Below are 16,554 nucleotides of genomic sequence, written 5' to 3' on the forward strand. Positions count from 1 at the left end.
CTTTTTTCTATATTAAAATTTTTATTAATTCTTGTCAAAATTGCATTCCTGACATAAAAACGAATCGATTCATGTATATAAAGTATATATTTTATCAAAATTTATAAAATTAATAAATATTTTAAATTTTCACAAAAAATTGAAATTTTGTATTTTTTGACATTTTATCTTAACACTTTAAAATAATTATTCTAAAATAAAAAATTAAACAATTCGTATATATTATATTGAGGAAGCTTAATGATCATGAAATGAACAACTTGTTTAAAGTAATTTTCATTGCAAATACTTTTTTTATTTTAAGTACTCTATACTTTAATTACTCTTTATTTTAATTAATTCTAAATTGAATATATTTTTGTTTTAAGTTCTCTTTTAATTTAATTACTGTTTATTTTTAGTAATTTTTATTTTAAATACTTTTCTATTTCTAAGTATTCTTTGTTTTAATAATTATGTTTTATTTTTAGTAATTTTTACTTTGAGTATTTTTGAAAGTAATTTATACTGAGTTTTTATTTTAAATACTTTTTTATTTTAAGTATTCTTTTTTCTAATTACATTTTACTTTAGTAATTTTTTAATAATTTTTAGTAATTTTTATTTCAGATATTTTTAAAGTAATTTTCATTTCAAGAACTTTTTTACTTTAAGTACTCTTTATTTTAATCACGATTTATTTTTAGTAATTTTTATTCTCAGTACTTTTTACTTTAGGTATTTTTGAAAGTAATTTATAGGGTAACTGTACCAATTGTCGAGGGTTTTAGGCAACATGTGACTTTGACATTTTTTTTCTCGGAAGTAAATGCACTTTAAAATTTGATTTTTGTATATTTGGACGAAGGATCTAATAATGTTTAATATTCATTTTTATTTTTTTAATATAAACTAAATTGTTAAGCAAAAAATATATTTAAAAGTCAATCGAGCAAAAGCACCATTTGTCGATGGTCTTGTGCTAATTTCTCGAGGGTCTGTTCCAATTGTCGAGGGTATGACATTTTTAAACATATAACCCAATATAACCTAACAATTAACCTGTACAGATATTTGAAAATCAAGTAGATATTTATTTTTTCGATAAAAATATTATAGAACATTACCAGAAATCAAATATATTTATTTAACTATAATTAAATAATTTATAATATCGATATAAAACATTTTTATAGTAGACGATACAGGACAGAAAATTATTTAACTGTTTTTTAAACTTTTATAAATAAGTTAATTAAATTTAATCAATTTTGTTAATCAGACACTAATTGAAAAAATAAATTAATTTAAGTCACATTAAATTTGTAAACGAATAAAATCAACTTTTATTACGAACTGTAAATATAATGGTTAATTATAATTAAACTATAGTACAAAATTTTTTAGTTTTAAATAATGCATTTTTTTTATTAATTTTTTTCCGTCTTCCTTGTTTTTTTTGGTTGATTATTTTCTGTTGGTTGTAAATTTTTGGAGCATTTTTTTTCTTTTTCTCTGTACCTATAAATGTTTAGTATTTATGTTTGACGTTTAGTAAATAAACACTTAACCATCGATAAATGGTACATCAGCGAAAAAAGTGACTACACCAATTTTCGAGTCATTACCTCGAAAAATGGAACTGTCAAAAAAAAAGGAACCAAATACCGATGATTTGCTTTTAAAAAATATTAAATATTTTTTTAAACAAAAAAACATGCATACAAAATTAATTTAGTTCGTGTACAAAATTATAATAATAATTTTGTACACAAAAAGTCATTATAAATACGTTTAATTTGCATTTCTAAAAATCTCTTTTAATCAACCTGAAGTATTAAGAAAACGGAGATTCGTGTAAATTTCACAGCAGTGAATTATAATATTAATTAAATAATTATTTTAGTAGAATCGCTACGAAATTTGTATATATAAATATACAGTTGAAAATACAAAGATTATTTAGAAATTTTTTTTGTTCTTAAATATTATATATTATACTATTTATCTAAAAAAGAAAATTATTATCCTCGACAATTGGAGCACCCTCGGCAATTGGTGCAGTTACCCTATCGAGTTGTTATTATTATTATTAGGTATAAATACTTTTTATTCCAAGTACGTTTTTATTTTAAGTTCTCCTTATTTCAATTACTTTTCATTTTCTGTAATTTTCATTCTAACTATGTACTCTTTGTTTTCAATAATTATTACTTATTATTTTTAGTACCTAACAATAATGATTAATTATCGTGAAGCTACTGAAAGTTAAAATAACCAATCGCACAATTTAAAAAAAAGAAAAAGATTTTCTCAAAAAAAAAAAAAAAAATTCAAACAGAGATCAAGATAAGTAACTCGACATTTGAAAAATAGAACTGGTATGTTATTTTTTGTGGTTTCCACTGCTTTTTCATGTAACCATGACAGGTTGTGCGCCACTTACAGACACGCTACTGCGTATCAATTGCATAATTATTATTCTAGACTCGACAATATCCGCTGTCAGGGAGTTTAATGTATTCACGCCAAGTGATTATATATACCTAATTTTTCCTTTTTTTTTCTTCTTTTGCACCAATAATATATACTCAATTGTAAACAAAACGTATCTCATATTTATGAATTGAAGAATTGGAAAAACTCATTAATCGCGGATGAAAAAAAAAAGAGAGAAAAAAAATTCTACAACCGCAATGAAACTTAATTACACATTTATATAGATTGTATTCGACAGGAAAAAAAACCCCCCCGAGTTATTTCAATCACGTGTGGGATAAATAATTTGTAACATAAATTATCCGACAATTATAAACTAGTTATAATGATTAAATGGAATTAAAATTTTTTTTCTTCACCTTATTCATAGTTACAGCGTTTGTTTATTTGTGTCTGTGTGTATTTCTTCATTTATCAATAGATCATTTAATACAAGATTCAATTGATATATGAAACATATAGTTAATAATTTAATGTGCTTTAATAGATCGTAAATTTTCCTCAACGTGAGTATATTAGACGTATCTAACTTGGGAGTTATAAAATTTTAATGGATATAAAAGTTGCGTCACGTCAAATAGGGTTCAAGAGCAGCAGATGTTATTGAACTGAGAGAAAAGTTCCCCTTGACAAATAACTTCCGCGAAAAAAAAATTTTTTTTTTCTTATTTTTTCCTTTTTCTTTCTTTGTTGTATATATAAAAAACATTATTGAGTGTTGCTGACAATTCAATTATAGTTGCCGTCAATATTTTTTTACAATATTTTTAATTGGTTAAAAATAAAGTTTATATTATATTAAATGGAAACTATCCATGTTGCGAATATTGGATAAAGGATCAATGCCAAGGTTTGAATTTAAATATTTACTCGCTGGATTTCCATTAGGAAAAAATTATTTTCAATTTGGAATTAAATTTATTTTGTCAATAATTCTCATATTATTGTTAGCGATACAATTTTTTAAAAACTATTAATTTTGTTTTAATATAAATTAAAAGAACAATAAAGAAATAAAAAAAATAATAAATAAAAAAAAATAATTAAAACAAATCAAAAATATAATTATTATTCAAATATTAATTTCAATTCTGGAATAATTTCAGATTCAAAATTTTCAAAAAATCGATTATCAACTAATTTATTAATTAAACTTATTTATTGTTTTCAATAAAAACTTTATTCAAATTCTTCACAGAAATTCAATTATTTTCAATAGAATTTTAATGAAGTTTCTCAAAAGAATTACATTATTTTGGAAAATTTTGATAAATTTATTTATGAAAATTGAATTATTTTCATAATTAATAAAATTCCTAGCAGGAATTGAATTATTTTCATATAATTAATAAAATTCCTAGTAGGAATTGGATTATTTTAAAGAATTGTAATAAAATTCTTAGCAAAAATTTTAAAACTTTGAAAAAATTCAATTCTTTTTGAAAATTTCAATTATTTTCATAATTTTTAAAACTCTACGTAGAAATTTAATTATTTTAAAGAATACTTTGGAAAACTTTGGAAAATTTAATAAAATTCTGCGCAAAAATTTTAATACTTTGAAAAAATTCAATTCTTTTTGAAAATTTCAATTATTTTCATAATTTTTAAAACTCTACGTAGAAATTTAATTATTTTAAAGAATACTTTGGAAAACTTTGGAAAATTTAATAAAATTCTGCGCAAAAATTTTAATACTTTGAAAAATTCAATTCTTTTCGAAAATTTCAATTACTTTCTTAACAAGATTTCAATTATTTTCATAATTTGTAAAACTTTATGTAGAAATTTAATTATTTTAAAGAATTTTAATAAAATACTTCGTAGAAATTCAATTAGTTTGGAAAATTTTGATAAATTTATTTATAAGAATTGAATTATTTTCATAATTAATAAAATTTCTAGCAGGAATTGAATTATTTTAAAGAATTGTAATAAAATTCTTTACAAAAATTTTAAAACTTTGAAAAAATTCAATTCTTTTCGAAAATTTTAATTTTTTTTTACAATTTGTAAAACTTTACGTAGCAATTCAATTACTTTGGAGAATTTTGAAAAATTTTATTTATGAAAATTAAATTATTTTCATAACTAATAAAATTCCTATCAGGAATTGAATTATTTCAAAGAATTGTAATAAAATTCTTCGCAAACATTTTAAAACTTCGGAAAAATTCAATTAATTTCTTAACAAGATTTTAATTATTTACAAAATTTGTAAAACTTTACGTAGAAATTTAAGTATTTTAAAGATTTTTAATAAAATACTTTGTAGAAATTCAATTAGTTTGGAAAATTTTGATTTTATTTATGAGAATTGAATTATTTTCATAATTAATGAAATTCCTAGCAAGAATTAAATTATTTTAATGAATTTCAATAAAATTCTTCGCAAAAATATTAAAACTTTGAAAAAATTCAATTATTTTGAAAATTTTCTTTAAAAATTTTTTTATACGAATTCACTTATTTTTAATACAATTTTAATGAAATTCATACCAAGATTTCAATTATTTCCACAATTAGTATTTTTCGAAAGAATTCAATTTTAAAAAATTTTGTTAAAATTCTTTATTAGAATAAACTGATAGCAAAAAGATCTTCCTTGGTTTTTCTAAATTTTACTTAAAAATATTTTCCTCAAGAACACTTACTTTTCCTTAGAAAACTTTTTTTCAAGAACGAAAATCTTAAAATATTCCCGAGAATTTGTGATAAAAAAAAATAATACCTTAATGCATCAAAAGGAGTAAAGAAATTTTTTTTAATCAACACGATAGGGAGAATTTGCATTAAAAAAGATTTTTTGTCGAGTAGTTTTTTTTTCTGTGCCGCACGAGCATAATTGATTGCATTTAAATTAAGTAAGTAACAAAAATAATAAAATCATAAAAAAATTAAAACTAATAACAAAGAGTAATAAAAAAAAAATTAATATAAATAATATTAAAATAAATATTAATAAATGTATTTAGATAAAATTCGGACAATAAATATTTTATTCATTGTACGAATGTTTTCGTTTAATTTGCCTTAATTATTAATTTATATAAAGAATCTCGGACGTTAAAGATTATTTGACTAAATATAATAAAAAATAAAATAAAAACTTGAAAAAATGTCGACAATGTTTAATTTTGCGCTCCCTCACTATTTTTTAATTTTCTTCAACGTTATTTAGTTGCGGTTTCTTTTTTTCTGGTTTTTCTTTTTTTTTAATGCCAGCTTTTTGGAATATGTATGGAGAGCGGTAGTAGATCTTCAGTATAAATTATGTCGTCCGACATGGTGTCTGGTGTGCCTGTGGGACATTACAAGGATGCACACGTGGCATTCAAAATTAACTAATGCCCGGTCGCATAATGTCCTCGTAATTTCGGACCTGCGGGAGCCGTAACATCGCGGTTCCCTTTAAAATGTCCTTCTGCCTTGCAAAATGCTCCCACAATTCAAACTCAACACATACGTTAGCAATAAACATTAATAGTTGATTTTTTCCAATTGCACATCAAATTTACCACTATTATTATTATTATTATAATTATTATTATTATTGTTATTATTATTATTTAACATTATTGTTTAAGAAAATATTTTTCTTTAGATTCTAATTCCTTTTTTTAAATTTTTTCTCTCCATATATTTATAATAGAATAATTTATAATTTATTTATAATTTATCCCTTTATATACGTGAAAAACGCCCTTAATTACAAAATAATAAGAAAATAATTAACAATAAAATAAATAAATATATAAAAAAAAATCCCTCTCAAAAAATTTTTTATTATTATTAAATATTTAAATATTAAAAATTTTAAATCGCATAATTACTCGAAAAAGTGTAAGTGCTATAAAAAAATTTATTCGATCCAAATAATCTCGACAATTCCCGAATGAATATTGTTTTGCACTAAATATTAATTATTACATTCAATATTAGATTGCAATTTGATTTAAAAATATAAACAGAAATTATTGGTTCGAATCTAAAGTTTATTTAATGACCCAAATGAAAATTATTTTTAGTTCAAGTAAATATTTCATAATTGTCAACTATTTGATATCATTTCCAGCAAAGACATTTATTTTCACTCTTTTACTTCGGAGTCAGTTAAAAATAACCAATTTTAAATATTAAATTTATCAAATATTAATATTAATTTATTATTTTAATTTAATTATATATTTCACTCTTTATATACGGGCAACGTCTTTTATTACATAATAATTTAGAAAATAAAAAACATTAAATAATCAACTTTAAAATAAAAATAACGAAATTATTTTTCATATTTAGTTATTTTAATTACTTTCATTCATTTGAATTTTTCCAGAATTTTTCACATTTTTCATAGTTTTAAATTTATTTTTCAATTAATTTTAATTAATATTAATTGAAATACTGAAAAAAATGTATTTTATTCAAATAACCGATTACTTGTCTATTATCAAATAAAAAATTATTTGAGTATTTGTATAAATATTTTCAGTATTTGAGACAAATATACCATTTCATTGATTTGTATAAAAATTATTTAATTAAATATTTACTAGCAACAATTCTAACTTCTTATTACCTTTTTTAAATAAAATTAGCAATTTTAAAAATAATAAAATTTAAAAATTTTCTAATTTAAATTTTTGTTGAAAACACTAAAAAAATTCAATTTTGGAGAAATTACAAATAATTGCAGAAATTCAATTATTTTCAAAAAAAAAAAAATAAATAAATAAAATTCCTCTTATAAAATTCAACTATGTTCAAAATTTGAAAAAAAAATTCTCGTAAAAATCCCAATTATCTTTATAAATAACAAAATTCTTCTCCAAAGTTCAATTATTTTCATAAATGTCAAAAAAATTCTTGTCCTAATTTCAATTATTTCCAAAGAAATTTTCTAATTTCAATTATTTTCAATATCTACTATTTTAATAAAATTTCCCAAAAAGAATTCAATTATTTAAAAAGAATTTTAATAAATTTGTATGCAAATATTTAATTATTTTCATTAAAAATAAATTTTTTTAAAGAAATTCAAATAATTTTTATAAATAATAAAATTTTGTTAAGGAATTCAATTATTTTCATAAAAAATAATTTTTTTTTAAAGGAATCTTCTTCTAAAACAAAATAATAATTTTGTTAAAAAAAATTGTGATTCATAAACAAAAATAATGCAAAATAAATAAATTTTTTATTTCTTATTCACAGTTGTTTAACAATTTTCTAATTTTATTTAGAAGTAAAGAACAAAAGTCTGCATAATTTCAATTTGACAAAACATAAAATTTAACAAAATTTTAGTCTTTTAATGAAAAGAAGTGAAAAAAAATCAGATGATTTCTATTTGTCATTAAAATTTTGAATTAATTATAAAATAAAAATAATTATAACTTTATAACATAATATTATGAATATGAAGGAACATTCAAATTATTATAGTTAATTAATTAATTAATTATAGTTAATTTTATAATAGACAAATAATCGGTTATTTAAATAAACTAAATTTTTTTCAGTAAATATTATTAATTGAAACTGTCATCTAATGAAACGTAAATTAAAATACTTTAATTTAAAAATTCAAAATTAGTTCCAATTTTATAAAGTTGACTTTTTCTCGCCCTCCACCTATTCAATAACTTACACAGCAAAATCGATAATTAATTATTGAAATTCAAATTTCAGGTAAAATTAACTTTGATTTTAATGTCCTATAAATTTTATAAATTACCACCATCCGGTATAATTAAAGATTTATAATTGAATATTTATAAATTAAGCTCTCTATAATTAAATATTATAATTAAAAACTCTATAATAAAATATTTATAATTAACAATTGAGAATTGAATTAAATATCAAATATACCTTGATATTTTAACATCTACATTTAAAAATATATTTAATAATGAAAAATTATTTTTAAACTCTTACTTTTTTTTCTTTCATTTTTTTTTCTTTTTAATCAGACCAAACAACGTTATAAAATTTCGCCAACTACGCTTTTTATTAATGATATCCGCTTTTCTAATATTTAGAATCTAAGTGGCCTCGCGTAAAATTGTCGACAATTTTATTAAATAAATGGCATCAGGGAACTTAAGTGTCTCAGATTTATGACTGCGTCCTGCTTTTCCTTGTAGTAATGAGGATTTTCCGGTGTATAAGAGAGCTTTTGGCGCGCGCAAATTAGAGGAAACTCGTTAGGACAATTCTAAAAGAGTTAATATCACTTTTTCTTTTGCTTTCCCTCTTTTTTTTCAAATTTATAGACAAGGATTTCGATGCGCAAACTAGAGGATTTTTCACGTCATTATTTTAATGACGATCGAATATATATAATCCTTTTACCCCCCCCCCCCCCACCCCTCTTTACGGTAGTGATCGTGCTTCATTTTCTCGCGCGTACAAAATTAATGTTTGCCTTGAGAAAAGAGGAGAAATTGAATAAAAAAAAAAAAAAGAAAAGAAAAAAAAAGAGGGAGAGGAGAAGAAATCTCGCGAAGATACGCGAGGTGGTCCAGAGAGAGGTGAAATAAAAGAATAAAGATGAGGGTCGAAGATTTTATTAAAGCTTTTTGTGCTGCTCTCACGATTACGAGTTGGCATTTGATAATACTTTCAATCTCTTTTCCCTCTTTTGTTTTTAAGATCATATTTTATGTGCATATATCTATATATAAAAAATTAAATCTATGTTTAACAAATTAAATCTATATATAAAAAATATATATGTATACAAAATATACAAGTACATAATATATAAATGTATAAAAAGTATTTACCAGAGAAATTAAAAAGAAAATTAATTAAATTCCAGACAATGCTATTTTAATTTCTATTATTTTTCCCTTTTTATTTCTATTTTCAATCGGGCGAATTCACTTTTCTGCGGTTTATATACAAAAAAAGGAATTATGAAAATAGAGATTATAATTTAATCAAGTTATATGTGATGAATATCGTTAGAATTCAATATTTGTTTTTCCCTTCGAGTCTCTTTTTTTTAAAATTTTATTCCAATTCTATATTTGCCTTTGTTTTCTCAATATACATTCACTGTACAATTATTCACTTTGGAAAAAAAATTAAATATCCGCAGAATAATAATATAATTATTATATTATTATTTATTATTTAATTATATAATTATATTATTAATGATAATAATTAATCGTTTGAAATAAATAATAAATGTATTATAAAACAATTTCAAATTTCCCGTGTTCTCTGTACTTTAGAAAAATAAATTTATGGCAAACTTTTAAAAGACGAAAAAGAAGGACAAAAAATTAATTAGGACAGAATAGAGAAAAAAAGGACATGTATGACTTTTTTTTTCATACATAATAAATTGTTCCGGTTCATGAAACATTTTGTCACTTAATGAAACTATTACAGTTTTACGACATTGTTACTCGCAGTTAATTCTTTTTCATGAGAAAATAAAAATAAAATTGAGCACGAAAATTGTCTGTTCTCTTTTCTTTCGTGCGGTATTTTTTTTTCTTTATTCTCGAATTGAAAATTGTTTTCAGAAAATTAGGTGAGATGAAAACATTCTTTTCTGTCAATAACAATATATATATATATATATATATTAACACTATAATGTAATTTTCATCAACAACTTTTTTTCGCGTCGAAACAAAATTAAAAAATAAATTTCAAACATTAAATCAAATATAAATATTCTATTAAAATAAAATTTTTTTATTCAAGTATTTAATATATAAAATATATAAATAATTATTAATGAATGAATGAATGAATTAATTAATTTATTAATTAATTTATTAATTAATTTATTCATTTATTCATTACTAATTTTTATTAAAATATGAATTACTTATTAAATACTTTATTAAAAAAATTTTCGATTAGAATGAACAACGAGTTTTTAATAATAAAAAGACGGTTAATTAATCATTAACTTAATATTCTAAATAGTTTATTGAAAAACAATTTTATTAGAAGGAATTAGTAATGAATTTTTAACAAGAAGGTGGTTTAATTTTTTCTTTTCTTTCTTTTTTTTTAAAAATAAAATTTCTCTTGAGAAATATAAAAGAAGAAATTAAGTTTAAGAGAAAGAACAATAGATAGAAAATTGAGGAATTAGATTAGACAATTTTTTTTTCACCCTTTTTCCGGACCTTAAAAAAGTCTAATGACTTTATTGTTAAGGTAGCTCGAAGGGGAGAAAAAAGTAGAATAAACTGACATTAGTCGACAGCCAATTGTTGGATGAACAACAAGAAAAGAATAAAGAAACACATTTTCCTAAATTCTACAAAATTTTTTTTTGTTTCTCCTTTTTTTCTTTTTGAAAACAAGTTTAGAATTCATAAAATTAATAAATGAAAATAAAATTTTAAAATAAAAACAATTTATATTTTAGAAAGCAATAAAAAAATAAAAACTAAACAAAAAAAAAAAATTAAATATTTTATTACAAATACTAAAAGAATACTAAAAATATAAAATACTTTTACTAATTTGAATCAAAATAATTAAAATTATAATATTATATAATTATAAAAAATAAATAATTAGAATTGATATTAATTAATGAATAAATTGGTAAAGAATAAATTTTTTTTCATTCTAAATATACAATGATTGATTGTAAAATAATTTTTATTTATTCACTATCAACGAAAAATAAATATTAATATTCAATGTAAACTAATTTTTCTTTTCAATGTAAATAATTATTAATGAAAAATATTAAATACAAAATAAAATGTACCTAATAAAAATAAAAAGACATAAAAAAAATTTCTAATTTTAAAATTATTTTACAAATTAAAAAATTTCTATACTTTCGACCTATATATCAAGCAAGTTTCCAACAAAACAACGCAAAGCATCAAAAAACAGAAAAAAGAGAATAAAAAAAAAGGTGCGAAATAAAGAAATATCGCCAATTTTAATTAAAGTTTGTCAATAAAAGTGCGCTCGTGAAAAGAGACGAGATTGTCTAAATGAAACGGATTTGCATGTGGGGAAAATATAAAAAGAAATGAAAAACAAAACATAGAAAGCGCATTTTCTGTCGCTTAACGATGAAGGATGAACGTAATATTATATGACCACTGTTGGACCGTAGGTCTCCGAACGCAAGTCGCAAAAACCATTCGTTCAAATTAAGAAGTTGATACGGATTTAATGGGTTTTGTTTTTCGTTTCATTCCTGCCAACCTTTTCTCTCTCTCTCTCTCTCTCGCTCTCTCAATCACTTTCTGTGCTTTTGTTTTCACCAAATTCGGAAATAAATGATTGAACGGATATCTATAGAAACTTCTTTCCTCCGGACAGTATAGGGAAAAAAAATGAAAAAAAATCTCCCTTTCCACGAATACAAGTGTAATTAGCAAAATACTTTTCCACATTTGGCGCGCAACAGTAAAAACCGGAAATAAAATATAAATCATAAAAGGTAGTCTTGGGGTTATTTTTATATACAGAGTGAACTAACTTCTTGTTTTTTCCTTCTCAGAATTTTATAACGAATCGAAAAGTTGGATTTAAAAATAAATAAACACACGTGAGAAAAATTTACGTTTTTTGCTTTTTGATTATTTTAATCAAAAATAAAAATTTTATTTTTAAATTAAAATAATCAAAAATAAATTTTTTTAAAGTATAGAAAAAAGCTACTAAGTGAAAAGTAAAGTAGAAAAATTTAGATTTATGTAAAGTTAAATAATAATTTAAACCCAAATTATAATTATAATTCTTGCATCAAATGAATATTTACTTGAATTAAATAAATATCCGTTTGAATCAAATAAATATATATACTGGAAATAAATAAATATTTTCTATTACCAAATAAATATTTAATGGAATTAAATAAATATTTTCGTGTACCAAATGAATATTTACTTGAATTAAATAGATATCTACTTGAATCAAATAAATAGCCACATGAATTAAATAAATATCTACATGAATCAAATAAATAGCCACTTGAATTAAATAAATATCTACATGAATCAAATAAATATCTACTTGAATCAAATAAATATTTAACTGAATTAAATAAATATTCACTCGAATAAAATAATAAATATTTACTTACGTCAAAAAATTTTTATCAAAATCAAATAAAATTGTATTTGAACCAAATATTTCAGTATTTGAATCAAAAATACAAATTTATTGACTCAATCAAAAAATAATTTGATACAAGACAAATAAAAATTACAAGAAAAATTTATTTGATAAAAGGCAAATAATTGTTTACTTAAATCAAATAAATTTTTTTTCCAGTAAGTTTCTTTAAAATTTACATTTTATATTATTATTTATTTAATTAATAATTTATCTTTTATATTTCCTAATAAAAAAAATCAAAAGAAATTGAATACACATTTTTTTTTATGAAAATCTTTATCCTTCTTTAATTCAGGAAAAAGAAAAGTAGAGATTCAAGTGGATCAACTCAGTGCATGGTCAGACCTACAGTAGTGTAAACTTGTATTCCTTTTTTTCGACATCACTTTATATACGACCCTCAACAGATTACTGACTTTTATTTCCTCAATTTTTATTTTCCCTTTTTTCTATTATAAATTTAGTTTTTATTAATACGAATATTTATTTTTATTAAATATTTTTTATTAATTTATTTATTTTATTTACTATTATAAAAAAATATTGAGCATATCTTTTTCTAATAAAATTATTTATTTATTTAATTAATATTATAATAGTATCATTTACTTATTTAATTATTTATCAATTACCACGAATTTTAATACAAAACCTTCAAAAATTTTTTCTATTTATGACAAGAATAAATTTTTTTTTAATATTATTTAACTATTTCAAAAGTTTTAACTCAATTATCTCAAGAAATAACAAAATTCTTCACAGAAATTCAATTATTTTTAAAAATTTAAATAAAATTTTTTCCAAAATCCAATTACTTTTAAAAGTTTATCGCGATTAAATAATTTTCAATTTTTACTATTTTCATGAAATTTATCAAAAGATTTAATTATTAAAAAAAAAAATTTTTTATACAATTTTACGAAAACAATTATTTTTATAAATAGTAAAATTTCAATTAAGAATTCGAATTATTTTCATCGCAGAATTTCGAATACTTTTAATACAATTTTAAATTGATTCCTCGAAAAATACAATTAATCTTAAAAATTTTATTAAAACTTGACGAAAGAATTTTATTTTAAGAAACATTTAATTATTAAATAAAATAATAAAATTAGTTGCAATAATTCAATTATTTTCATAAATAACTTTTAATTCGTCGCAGAAAATCAATTATTTTCAAAATTTTTTTAAGTAATTCTGCAAACGAATTCAATTATCTTTATAAACAAAATTTTTCCCATAAAATCAATTATTTTAAGGAATTTTAATAAAATTTTTTTTCCAAAATTCAATTATTTCAATAAATATCAATATTCATTGCAAGAATTCAATTCTTTAGAAAAATAATAAAATACTTTGCTGGAATTAAACTATATTCAAAATTTTTTAAAAATTCTCGTCAAGAATTAAATTATCTTTATAAATAGATAGCGAAATTCTTCTCAAGAATAAAATTATTTAAAAAAATTTTAATAAATTTCTTGGCAAAATTTCAATTATTTAAACAAAATTCAATAAAATTCTTCGCATGAATTTATTTACATAAATTATTATTTAAATTCTTCTCAGAAATCCAATTATTTTTAAAAAAATGTAATAAAATTTTAAATTCTTCAAAAAGTTTTCAATTATTTACAAAAATTGTTATAAAATTATTTTTTACAATAAATTTCACTAAGATTTTAATTAAATTTCTTTAAAAAAAATGAAATATTTTATTATTTTCAAAAGTTGTTAATAAAATTCTTCGTAAAAATTAAATTTCAAGTTTTTACGAAGAATTTTTATTAACAACTTTTGAAAATAATAATAGAAATTTCATAAAATTGAATTACTGTGAACAGATGGATTTGAAAATTCTCAAAGAACTTTTTCAAAAATTATTAAAAATATTAAAAATAATTGATATTTAAAGAAAAATATTGTAGTTAAAAATTTTAGAAAATGTTTATTCGATTTAAATAAAAATGTATTTAATTTTAATCATGTGATTATTATAATTATTATAATTATATGATTCCAGTAAATATTTATTTGATTCGAAATTCGAATATAAACATTAATTTAATACTAGACAAATAATCGGTTTATTTTTTAATCAATTTTTTTTTCAGTGTACTATTATTACCTAGTATTTTCTTTATTTAAATTTTATACACAGGAAGAAAAAATTTATTTGATTGAAATAACAGATTATTTTTCTATCAAATAAATATTTTATTCAGTGTATTTTATTTATATAGCACTGACACGAGACATTACAAAAATATATTATTTTTAATATTATTATTACTGTCACTATTATAAAATAATAACGACGAAGCAATAAATATAAATATATTAATTAACATAATTATGAATAACAAAATTTGATTAATTAAATATAATTACAATAGTAATTATATTGTAATTATATTTGTAATTATATTTGTAATTATATTTGTAATTATATTTGTAATTATATTTGTAATTATATTTAATTAATCAAATTTTATTATTTATTATTAACTAATATTTATTAGTTATATTAATATAACTAATAAATATTAGTTATTAGTTATTAGTTATTAATCATGTTAATCAATTTATTATTAATTTAACAAATAAATAAATAAATAAATAATAAATAAATAAATAATAAATTTTGCAAATTTCTTAATAATGAAAAATTTTTATGAAATATTAATTTTGCTTTCTAGTTATAAGCAGGAAATAAAAATTCTCTTTCCATTCTTTTTTTTCCTCGAAAAAAAGTTTCCGCAGGAGAAATAAAATTAAGTGAAAAGTGTGTGTGTGTTCCTGTGTGTATTTTATAAGAAAAGAGGTGTGAAAATCGACTTTCTTCCGGTGCACGAATTTCAAAAACTACTTTATAACTTGATATATATCTGCGCATGAAAGTCGTCGAATAAAATTAGCTGGAATTGTTGTTGTGTTTTACCAGAAGTTGAACTGACGGAACGGTTGCGCTTGCGATATTATAAAAGCTATTTTCTCTCTCTCTCTCTCTCTTTCTCTCTTATATATAAAAAAGAAAGAAATAAATTCTCATCTGTTGTTCTTCATTTTTATTTTTGTTTTGTTTCTACATTCTTTTCTTTTTCAATTGTTTTGCAGTTCTGGCTAGTGGCCGTGGTGAGGAGTGCGGACACGAGGAATTATCCAGATGTGCCAAGCCACTTCAAGAAATCACCCGCAACAACGATCTGAGCATTTTCATCAAGAAAGAAGAACTCGATCAAGTTGTCTGCCCGTGAGTATTTTTTTCGCTTCACTTTTAAAACTAATTAATTATCAGTTAAAATTCCCCCAATGCTTCAATTAAAAACAAATCTATAACGATTATTTATATTTCACTCTCTTTTTCTCTTTTTTAATTCTTTTCATTATTCCTCAAAGTATTTAAAGAACATTTAATTAATTAATTATACTCCTCTCATTACTTATTCATTTGTACATTTTTCAATTCTTTACTTTTAGTATTTTTCTTTAAAGAATGTTATTCTTTTTAAATGATAATATTAAAAGTAGAATAATATTCCCCTTTTTAATTTCTATTCTTTCTTTTTATCATTTTTATTTAATAATATTTTATAGAAAAATATTTATTTACCAAAAAATAATTGCAAATTATTAATAATTATCTGAAAATATTATACTCGAAATATTACAAATTAATTTCTATTATCAATCAATAATAGAAATAATAAATTAGTAGTACAAATATTTATTTCAAGAGGAGAGAAAATATAAATATTGTTATTTTTATTAAAAGTTAAAGAGAAATTTATAAAATAAATTAATAGTGTTTTATTTATAAAAAATAGAAAATTGTTAAAAAATTATGATTAAGAAATTGAAAATAAATACCCATTTTTCCAAATTTTTATTTCTCAATAACAATATTGTTCACAAACTCATTCTTTATTATTTTATTATTATTTT

General features: G+C 20.5%; 1 protein-coding gene across 1 annotated transcript in view; it reads left to right on the forward strand.

Moving 5' to 3' along the window:
* Positions 1–16,554, forward strand: part of LOC122507155 — a 46,417-nt gene that overhangs the window by 13,999 nt on the left and 15,864 nt on the right. Inside the window, exon 2 of the mRNA XM_043619720.1 lies at positions 15,727–15,862. Coding sequence (XP_043475655.1) covers positions 15,727–15,862 — 136 coding nt within the window. The remainder of the gene's footprint in view (positions 1–15,726; positions 15,863–16,554) is intronic.

This window comes from Leptopilina heterotoma, unplaced genomic scaffold (genome assembly GCF_015476425.1).
Source record: "Leptopilina heterotoma isolate Lh14 unplaced genomic scaffold, ASM1547642v1 Lhet_45, whole genome shotgun sequence".
Classification (NCBI taxonomy): domain Eukaryota; kingdom Metazoa; phylum Arthropoda; class Insecta; order Hymenoptera; family Figitidae; genus Leptopilina; species Leptopilina heterotoma.